General features: G+C 52.6%; 1 protein-coding gene across 1 annotated transcript; it reads left to right on the forward strand.

Moving 5' to 3' along the window:
• The first annotated feature begins 2458 nt into the window (after positions 1–2458).
• Positions 2459–6953, forward strand: EPHX3 (epoxide hydrolase 3). Its single transcript, XM_036240838.1, has 8 exons — positions 2459–2584; positions 3311–3715; positions 3936–4021; positions 4405–4562; positions 4654–4782; positions 5928–6031; positions 6130–6266; positions 6355–6953. The coding sequence occupies exons 1-8, from the start codon at positions 2459–2461 to the stop codon at positions 6578–6580; spliced, it is 1371 nt and encodes a 456-aa protein (XP_036096731.1). The 3' UTR covers positions 6581–6953.
• The last annotated feature ends 4088 nt before the right edge of the window (positions 6954–11041 follow it).

Genomic DNA, 11041 nt, shown 5'->3' on the forward strand with positions numbered 1-11041 from the left:
AACACTGGTGGCTCAGTGTTGGCCATACTCTGGAGTCAGTGACTGGTTTGACTTTCATACAGTGAATATGCATTTGGTCTGTACTGATCATGGAATAAACACATCTCTCTTTTTTAATGCTGGCGTCTCCCTGACATTTCTTTGTGAACCACCTGTTGTCTAGGCTAGGCCCAGGAGTCTCTGGACCCCAAATCATGTCTGTATAATAACTCCCATCAGGGGCCATGTAGCCCATTTCCCATGGTATGTTCCAGCCATTCCAAGCTGAAACTGTGGCAGGGAGCCCAGGTACCCCCATTGTTCCCTCCGAGGCAGGTGACGTGCTCCAGCAGAACCTGGCCAGACTCCAGACAGTATTCACCCTCCTACATCCTTGTCCCCCACTCACCAGGGGACTTGGGCCACTTCTCCCACCATGCCTGCCTCTACCTAACTCCTTTCATTTAAGCTCAGGGTTAATCAGATATTCTTAGATAAGTGTACATCCTCCCAACTAGGATCCTCCCTCACGCACGGAGATGCACACCCCCACATTCCTGCCAGAGAGAGCCCACCAGGTAGCCCCCCTGCCTATGTGCCCATCAGTAGTCACAAGGCAAGCTAGGTATCCAGGAGCAGCCCAGCCCCTAGGATATAAGATGAAAGTGTATCATTTATATTTATGCAGAGACACAACATTGAAACATTTCTAGCACTGTTTATTAACCCACATCCTCTTTTAACTAGAAAGGCACGGTGTATTGTGTTTGGGATCTCCCAAACCTCCTGGTGAGGGTGCAGTTCCAGCATCCAGCCAGAGCCCCCACCACCACCATCACTCTGTACCCCTACCCCCAACCTTCAGGCACTTCCTCATAAACCACTGTGCTGCTTCAAGTATGACTTACATTTTGGTTCTTGGGGTTTCTTCTATCTCATCCCACACCCTCATTTTCTGTTTTGTTCCAAAACTTCCCAGGCCAGGTCCCACTATTTAGCTGGAGAAATGGTTTTCTGCACCTTCTTTCTAAAGAGTGAACTCTGTCATGACCTTTTCTCCATACCTCCCTCATAGGTGTTTCTCTAATTGGGTTGTAATTAGAACTTGGATCTATTTAATTTCTCTGGCCATTTCCCAATCCCTCCCACAGTACTAGAAATCTTAGTCCTATACAAGAGTGAGAGGTGTGTACAAGCCCCCACTGTACTGTATGCACGGATCGCTTGGCCAATAATTATGTCAGTGAATCTGAGACTTGTATTAAACACTTTAGACATTTGTAGAAGGGAATTCGTAGACTTTTCACTTATATACTAAAGGTTTTTTTTTTTTTTTTTTTTTTTGTGCGGTTCTCATTGCAAAAATAAACATTTGTACTGAATATAAAATTACCATCCTGTGACTACTGATGTCTTTTTGTTTGAGGGTAGAGCTGGGGATTGATTGGAGGTGGGGATGTGAGTCAGGGTTGTGTAGCAGAGGCAGAAGGGATGTCCCCAAACAACCACCAGACATGCAGCTAGATTAGAGAGCTCAGGAGGGATACCAGGGTTGTCAAGTGGACAAGAGAATTGATTTTATGGAAAATGTAAAAGAAACCAAAGCTATGACACAGGTTAATCATGCAAGAAAGAAAAACAAAAAGGTAGGTTAAGTGCACGAAGAACAAACGTTTGCACAGTACGGACAGTGTAATCATAGATGGCTACTTGATTGAGTGCATGGTTACTGAGGCCGAACCACATAAACCAGTATTTCCCTTTAAGTAGCAACCCACAGACTTAATTATGGTTCCAGGAAAGTATAATGTTCAGCGCTGACGATACAAAGGTAAGTAAGGTTAACGGTGAAAGGTAGAAAGGGGTTGGGGGTGGGGTGAGATGATAAAAAGGGGTAAGTGGAGTGTTCAAGTTAGAAGAACCAATAGAAAAACTACAGATGGAAATAGCATGTCCAGTGGTGGTGACATGATCAAGTCAATGGGTAATATACCAAATTGCTAATCAAAAAATAGGTACATAAGCACATTTAAAAATACCTAGGATACCAACAGAAAGCTAAAAGCTTTCCAATAAGCTGCCAAAGGGCAGGAGAGGTGGAGCCCAAGATTGCCGCTTTTCTCAAAATCCTGAATTGCTGTTTAGCCATGTGTGACGTGAGGCAAATGACTTAATCCCGGAATTGCAGTTTCGTGGTAATACAGGGATGTGATAATAGCACCTATGCGTAATAGGGTTGTTATAAGGGTTAAATAAGTGGCCCTGAAATATTCAGGATCTTGGGGGAAGGTTGCAAAACTAGGAGGAAGAAGCCTCTCGCCCGGCCCCGCCCCTATTTTTCTTTCGGCCAGTCCCAGTGACAACAAACCCGGTCCTGCGAAGAGACAGTACGCCCGTCACACTGGTTGCCACCAGCGGAACCTGAGATTCAACACCTGCAGATTGGCTCTCCGGCGGGACCTGTCGCCTGTACGTCAAAATGACCGCCGCAGTCCAATCACAGCTGGTCAGGGGCGGGCCGAAGGGCCCACTGGGCCAACTGGAGGCTAGTGCGGTTTCGAGGCTGCAAGACCCGCCGTTGGAACCAGAGCTGGGTGAAAATGCTGTGAGGTCTCTCGGAGCCAGGCCGAGTGGAGGGTCCTGCATTTCTGGGCAGGGAATTCCCGGGAGGCGGCGGCCGGGGCTCCCGAGGCCACTTCAGGCCGCGGCAGTCGCCCGCGTCACCCTCCTAATTTCAGCGGTGGCGCAACTGGCCCCATCCTCCTACTATCGGGCCTGCTTGATCCGCCATATTGGTTTTTGGCACCACCCCCTCGTCTCATTGGCTCGGATTCAGGCTGGCCCCCAGCTCATTGGCCCAGCCCTTTTGCTCAGGCCTTTTCCGCCCGTTAAACCCCGCCTTCTCCGCCCACGCTTATAGGCCACGCCCCCAATTTTATACCGTTCCTTGGCCAGGTTGGATCCACCCTTCCGGCTAGTAGGCCACACCTACTCCCTAGTGCCCCGCCCCTTTACTTCAGGATCCTCGAGTTTCACCCAGGACTCCCCCTCTTTCCTATTCATGCAGGACTCCAATCTAGGACTCTTTCCTATTCATGCAACACTCCTTACCCACCTGCTGCGGGAGACCTAGTAGACCACGCCCATTTGCTAAATCCCGCCCACCAATCTAGCCCCTTGCATCCCTTCGCCCCAAGGTTCCTTCCCACCCACCAAAGCCTGGTCCTCGCAGGCTCCACCCCCGCACCCTGTCTGGTTCCCTGTGGCCGTCGCGCCCAGGTGTTTACCTGGCCCTCGGTTAAGTCGTGTGCGGTGGCGGTTTTAGCCTTAGCCGCCCGTCCTTTTCTCCGCGCGTTGCGCAAGCCCCGACGGCACGGAAGGACTCCAGGCCAAAGGCGGTGGGCTCCACTTCCCGGACCCCGCCTCGACGCTGCTGCCCGCGCCCCTGGCCGACACTCCCGACGGCAGCACGGTCGTCCCCGGACGCGGCGACATGCCCGAGCTGGTAGTGACGGCTCTACTGGCGCCGTCCCGCCTCACTCTGAAGCTGCTGCGCGCCTTCATGTGGAGCCTGGTGTTCTCCGCGGCTCTGGTGGCTGCGGCGGTCTACGGCTGCATTGCGCTCACGCACGTCCTCTGTCGGCCTCGGCGCGGCTGCTGCGGGCTCCCCCGGCGCACCCCACCCGCCTGCTTGAGCGACCCGGCGTTAGGCGAGCACTGCTTTCTGACCCTCAAGGTGAGCGCGCAGGATGCTGTCGGAGTTGCAAGGATCAAGGAGCCTGGGAGGCAGGGCTGCGGCGTGATGAGCTGAGCGCAAATGATTGAATCCAAATCTAAGCCTCACAAGGTCGGGGCAGGGTGGGGAGGGGGTGTTGGAAGGGAGGGTTTCAAGCATAAGGAAGAGGGGTCCCCCAGGGAAGAATTGTTCCTCAGATCTCAGACTATCCCTCCCCCAGAGCTCGGGCCTGCGCCTGCACTATGTCTCCACTGGATGCGGCAACGGGCCCCTTATGCTATTTCTGCACGGCTTCCCCCAGAACTGGTATGTCTGAGGCCCAGGGCCTGGGTACGCAAGGCAGGGGGGAGGTGAAGCTCGGACCACCAGAGCACCCAAGGAGGCAGTAGGAGGACTGGGTAGACTGGGAGCGCAAAGATATAGGGCCCAGATGGGGAGCTGTGGGACAGAGGTCTAAGGACTACCCAGGGACCAGAGGCCCTAAGGGATGAGACAAAGAGGAATCTCTATTAACATTGCCCGGGATCGAGGGCGCAGTAATCTCTCCCTGGGCCTGGGGTTTCACATCCTCCTTTCTGAGATGTCCAGAGCAGGAAGGTGGGGTTGCTAAAGGCTTCTGTTGGGTTAGGGCGGAGGTGTTGCTTGGAGATCCTGACTCAACCTCCCTCCCTCTTCTGCCTGCTCGACAGGTTCTCCTGGCGCTACCAGCTCCAGGAATTCCAGAGCCGCTTTCACGTGGTGGCTGTAGACATGCGTGGATATGGCTCCTCCGATGCACCGAGGGATGTGGACTCTTACACTATCGACTTGCTGATGGCAGATATCCAGGATGTCATCCTGGGCCTGGGTGAGGATGTGCCCCCATCCTAACCCTAGCCTCCCCCCATCCCTGACTCACCTCTGCCTGACATCTCACTCCAGTTCTTCTGATCCCCCAGGTTACTCCAAGTGTATCCTTGTGGCCCATGACTGGGGTGCGCTCCTAGCCTGGAATTTCTCCATCTACTACCCATCTCTGGTTGAGCGGATGGTGGTGGTCAGTGCTGCTCCCATGTCAGTGTACCAAGGTGTGTCAGGAAGTCTAGAACGCTGGGATGCGTCTGTTTGAAGGGGCATGTGTTTGTATCTATACTTCTGCATCCACTAATCAACATTCCAAGGGCTGGGGATGCAGCACGGAACCTTGGGTCCCTTCCCCTGTGGCAATCCCAATCTGCAATCAATGACAATACACTTAAGAGTAACTCACATTTTTTGAGCACTTACAGGTAACAATTTCTCTGACAAAGGAGCCTCATACAATAACCTTCACAAGCCTCCTAGGCTTATGAAAGTGTTATTATCCCCATGTTCCAGTTGGGGAAACTGAGATAGGCTAAATGGCTTTCTTCTAGCAGTGAAGGCATAGGTACTAAACAACTACAATAGCATATGATGCTGTCTCTGACTACCTAGTGTTCATCATATCAGCTGATTTTATTTATTTTTATTCCTCACTTGAGGATATTTTTTTATTTATCATCAGATAGAGTGGGAGGGAGAGAGAGACAGAGAAAGAAAGAAACATCAACATGTTGCCTCCCACAGGACCCTGACCAGGGGCAGGGATGAACCACAACCGAGGTATGTGTTCTTGACCAGACTCACTGGTCCGCGGGCTGACACTCTAACTGCTGAGCCAAACTGGCCAGGGCACATCACCTGTTTTTAATTCCCAGCATTGTAGTCATAACTGTATGCTCGTTCGTTCTCTCTCTCTTTCTCTCTCTCTCTCTCATCTCTCTCCTTTCTCTCTCTCTCTCTCTGTAGTCATTGTTTCTTGCCTGTCTCCATCTCTAGACTGTCAGCTCCCTGAGGATAAGGGAGTTTTGTCTATCCCGTTCACTACTGTGTCTCCAGAGTCTAGAACAGGGCCTGGCTCAATAAATGGTTTTTTGAATGAAGCAGGCCTGGGCAAGGGAAGCACACCAGTGGCTGTGGAGACTCCCAGGAGCTGCAAAGGGAGGTGCCCCATTCTGTAGATACAGTGACTACTCAGCAGGGAGGGAAGGTGCCAGGGTGAAGGGGGATTTTAGGTGTCTTCACAGGCTCAGGCAGACAGCAGTTGCATGCCTGAGTGTTGGCACATCTGTGTGCCTCACCAGGATGTGTATAAGGGTGCAGGGGTGAGGAGCTACCCCAGGGCTTCATGTCTGCATTCCCCTTCCCCTAGAATACTCAATGCGTCACATTGGCCAGTTCTTCCGTTCCAACTATGTGTTCCTGTTCCAGCTTCCCTGGCTGCCCGAGAAGTTGCTGTCCATGTCTGACTTCCAGGTGAAGTAGGATGAAGGCCAGAGGTGGGGTGGGTGGAGGGTAGTTGGTTGGAACTGGGTAGGTTGAGCACTGAAGCCAGAATTTTGTTGTGTTCCCAGATCCTGAAGACCACCCTCACCCACCACAAGAGGGGCATCCCACACTTGAGCCCCAGTGAGCTTGAGGCCTTCCTTTATGACTTCTCACAGCCCAGTGGCCTCATTGGGCCCCTCAATTACTATCGAAACATCTTTAGGTAAGTCCAGACCTATGCAGAAGCTCAGGAGAATTGCTGGGGAAGGGTTTGGGAGTAGCCATCCTCTGCCTGTCTGTCTTGGTCATAGGAACTTCCCCCTGGAGCCCCAGGAGCTGGCCACACCCACCCTGCTGCTATGGGGAGAGAAGGACACCTACTTGGAGCAAGGTCTGGTAGGGGCTATCAGCAGCCGTTTTGTGCCCGGCCGGCTAGAGGCCCACATCCTGCCAGGTGTGGGGCACTGGATCCCACAGAGCCACCCTGAGGAAATGCATCAATACATGTGGGCCTTCTTGCAAGACCTGCTGCACTAGTGGCCCTGCTCACTGGACTGCATGCACCTGGGAGTCCACACAGCATACATATATAGCTGGTCTCCTGGATTATGCATAGGTGTGGAACTCCTAGATCACACACAAGTGCATCTGTGGGTGCCTTGGGGGCACACCAACTCATGTATTCACACTAAGGCATGAGTGTGCACATGTGAACAAACACTTTGACCCCAGGAAACCAGGATGACTCTACTCCATGGATCTAAACATTGAGTGTTCTCTCTCCCTTCCCTGGGACCCCAGTTTTCTTGCCAAAATTGACCCTCCCCCCAAACCATAAACTCTGACCTTCCTGTCCCTGGCTTCTACCTCCAGCCTGGGTCTTCACCTAATTGCAGCTTTGCCCAATACAGTACCGGTAGTCACATCTGACTACTTCCATTTAATTGCATATTAATTAAAATTAAATATTAAAAATTAAAATCAAATATGATTTTAAAAATATGATTCTTGTCACACTAGCCATCTTTCAAGGGCATCAGCATTAAAAGTTCTATTATTGGACAGTACTAATGAGGGTGTTCCTAGTGTAGGGGGCCTCCTGCTTGGCTCCTGACTACCTCACCAAAGGAGGGCTTGTCTGGGCAAGCAGGTGGGTGTCCAGACTCGTTTCCAGCCTGGGGCATCACCCTCCCATGATCATCTATTCATGACTCCAGGACTTGAAAGGTCAAGTTCTCTCACAGCAGCCCAGGAAAGATTCCTGGGATCTTGACTCAGATCCATGGGAAAACAGCTCTCGGCTCTCTTAGGATACATGAGATTCTGGACTGGGCACAGGAAGAAACCAGCTCTCTGAATGGCCATCTGGGGTCTGAGGCCTACTTCTCCAGCTCCTAGAATCATCTCCAAATTCACCAGTTTCTATTGATAATTTCTGGGTGCCCAGGCTCCAAACTCCCAATGAGGGCAGTACAAGTCAAGGGTGGACTTCCCAACCCCAGACTAGTCACAGCATCAACATCTATCTCTCCACCCTTTGGCCTTTGGGGACAGTGCCATGACCTGCAGCATGATGAATCTTCCTGGGGATCCAGCAGACCTAATACACACATTCTCATCTCCGGGATGGGCCTGCCTGGACAAAGCTTGCCTGCTGGTTAGCCCTCCCTCTCTGCCCTCCCTTGTGAACAAGGACACTCCTCATTCTGGAGTTAACGGACAAGACGCATTAGAGCTATTATGAGTGTGAGAGGGGGTTCAGGAAAGGTTTCCCTGGCTTGGGGGCACACTTTTCGGGAGTGGGGAGCAGTAAATCGGAAGGTGGGAGGCTGGAATAAGCTCTGGTTACTGGAGTAACAACGATGAGATGAGTTGCTGCTGAGGCAGAGCAAAGGAGGAGGCAGCCAGACAGAAGAGTTTGGACTTGATTCTCAAGGGGGGTGGAGTGGGGGTGGGGGTTAGCAGGGGAGGGACATGGTTTGCATTTTGAAAAGCTCCCTGTGGTAGCTGGACAATCAGTCCCACGCAAGAGTGCGAGCAGCGCTCGCAGTCGCAGTACGAGGCGGTAACTGGAGCTGGGACCCCTGGCCAGGGTAGGAGCAGTGCCCCCCGGGGGCCCAGAGATGGGCGTGAGGAGCCTGGAGGTCCGGGACAAGGAGGCCTACAGGGCAGGAGCAGGATTGTGTCAAGGGGGCGGAGGGGCTGGCGACGGTTGCCAGGGTGACGGGGGAAGGGCTGATGGTTGACCAGAACGGGTAGCAGTTGTCTAGGTGACCGGAGGGGCCCCAGAGAAGGCTGACTGGAGGCCTCGGAGAGTTGCCGGAGCGACGGTGTCCGCTGACGGTTGCCAGGGTAACGAGAAGGCGCCGTCTTCCGCCTCAGTGGCTATAGGAGGGAAACAGGCACAGTGGATGGAAAGCGATCGCGTTGATTGGGCAGAGCCCTGGAGAATCAGCCAGTAGCGACTCGTGGCTCGGCCGAAACCCGCCTCTCCCAGCTTCAGCCAATCCTGGCGCGTCTTCTGGCCAAAGGGCTCTGGCGGGAACTGGAGACCTAGAGGTCTTGGAGGGCGGTTGCTGGGCCTTGGGCCCTCCCAAGCTCGGCCTCTCCCTCTCTCAGCTCTGAACTCTCGCCTCAAGAACACAGTCCATCATTCACTCATTCAAGCTTTCACTCCTTCATCTGTTTCTACCACCAGCTCTAAGCCGCTATCACTGCAATAGAGGAGGGGTGGGGACAGAACCAGGCACAGACACTCTCAGTCCTGTGTGGTCAGACCCCAGGGACTGAGGAACAGGGGAGGGGCACTTATCTGGGGGTAAGGGAGAGAAGGCTACCTGGACGAGGTGGCCTTGGAGTTGACTCCTGCAAGGATGTGCTCCAGTGCACTAATGATTAAGCATTCCCATGAGACCAGGAGGAAAGTTTGGGAAGGGAAGACATGCACTTGCAAAAGGCTTCAAACATCAGGTCAGGATCTTGATCCCCAGTGGATGGGGGCCATCAGGGGAGGGTCCCCAACAGATCTGTGTAAAATATTACTTGGGCCCTGGCCAGTTTGGCTCAGCGATTGGAGCATCAGCCTGCAGACCAGAGAGTCCAGGGTTCAGTTTCCACTAGGGGCAGGTACCAAAAAATAAAAAAGGAATAAAATATTACTTGGGGGCTGGACCCCTGGGGCAGGGTCCTAGAAGCATCTAGTGGCTTAAAGATAAAGATAATCCAGCGGGTCAGAAGGGCACCCACACTGGGGAAGAGGATGACGTCTCCACAGAACAGACTGGAGAACAAGATGAGATTGAACACCCTGTGCCTCCAACATCTAAGGGACAAGCAGAGGAGAGAGACCAAAAAAGGAAGATGGGAAGCAGGCAAGCATGGTGTCATAGCAGTGGAGGAGGGGAGTCAAGAAGGAAGGGCATAGCTTCTAAGGTCAAAAAGCACTGAGCGATTGAGAGGACTGAGCCATGCAAATCTGAGGGAGATAACCCCAGAGTGGGAGCTGAGGACAGGGCCTGAGTGCTCTGAGTGCAGTGAAACAGGGATACAGAGGGAAGAGTGGGGACCCCAGTGGGGAGCCTGCAGGAAACAACAGACACGTTCAAATGTGGTGATTTGAGTCGTTTGCTACAGGGACCATACACATAGGGAAGGGTCTGAGGAAACCAACGAGGGGAGAGTCAAAACCATCTCTAAGTCCCCCTGACTGGGTTAGAGGAAGGAAGGAGCTTAACAGAGTCTAGTGAGAGATGTCTGTGGACAGAGCCTTTGGTCAAAGGACACAGTCAACTAAGATGACCCTACAGAGAGGGATGCAGAAGGATTAAATGTCCCATTCTTTCTTCTGCCAGTACCTCCTATTGGCCAAACCAACCTGGAAGCTAGAGGACAAGGCTGCCCAATAATACAATCTGGTGAGATTACCCTCTTGAGGCATAGAGTGGAGTGGGAAAGGGGAAGAACAAAGCCAGCGGTGAGGGGAGATGTGGGGACAGAGACAGGAGCTCGGAAGCTGAGTGAGGGATGTATTCACTCGCTGTGAATTTTACTTTCTCACAGAAGAGACCTCAACCTATGGTCAAGGGAGGAGGAATAAAAAAACCCGGGGGTGGAGGTGCTCCCCTTCTCTGAAGCAGGAGGAAAGGCAGGGAGGACAAGTGACACACCTGCAGGAAGGAAGATACATTTCAGGAGCCAGGGAGGCAAGGACAGAAAGTTAAGGAACATTAAAGTATCATGCTTCAGAGATGAGCAGGAGGAGACGAGGTCCTGAGTGAGGCCATGGCCATGGAAGGTGGGAGTGGTCTGTGCCCAGGGCCCCTGAAGCCAAGACATCCACTGGATGGAGGATTCTAAGGCAGGGAAACCACAGCCCCCAGAAGGGGTGGGGAGTGGCCTACTCTTTCCCTGCCCAGAGCTACAGAGCCATAGGTGCTCCAACTGAAGTGAATTCCTCTTCTTCTTACTCTCCTTTTTTCCACATTCTGCTCACATCCCCTCCTCCTCCAGGAAGCCCCATCAGCCTCCAGTCTTTCTTCTGACCCAGTCCTGATCGAATGGGGGCTGATGTGTCTGTGTCCAGACAGGGCCATCACAGGAGCTGGTGCTCGGCATCTTCAGGTTTCAGCTCCTGGGTCCTGTTTTGCTCCAAAATGTATGGAACACATTCATTTGTCAACTGACAATTTTTTCACCTGCTGTATACCAGGCTCGATGCTGGATATTGGAGATTCATCACCGAGCAAGATAGATGCCCACATTGCTCAGAATCTCATGTGGGAGCCAGGCAGGATGATATGGCAGGATGGGAGCTGAGATGGGATTGTGGGAGCCAGAGGAGACAGTGGGAAGCCTGAGAAGACAGCGTGTAGCTAAGCAGCTGCAGGAAGGCTCCCTGGGAGAAGAGATGACAGAGCTTCCAGAGTGATTTTTGCAACCCCCCAGATCAGCTTCCCTTGGCTAAAACCCTCCAGTGGCATCCACTGTGCTTGGGACAGA

Source organism: Molossus molossus, unplaced genomic scaffold, assembly GCF_014108415.1.
Source record: "Molossus molossus isolate mMolMol1 unplaced genomic scaffold, mMolMol1.p scaffold_m16_p_4, whole genome shotgun sequence".
NCBI lineage: Eukaryota > Metazoa > Chordata > Mammalia > Chiroptera > Molossidae > Molossus > Molossus molossus.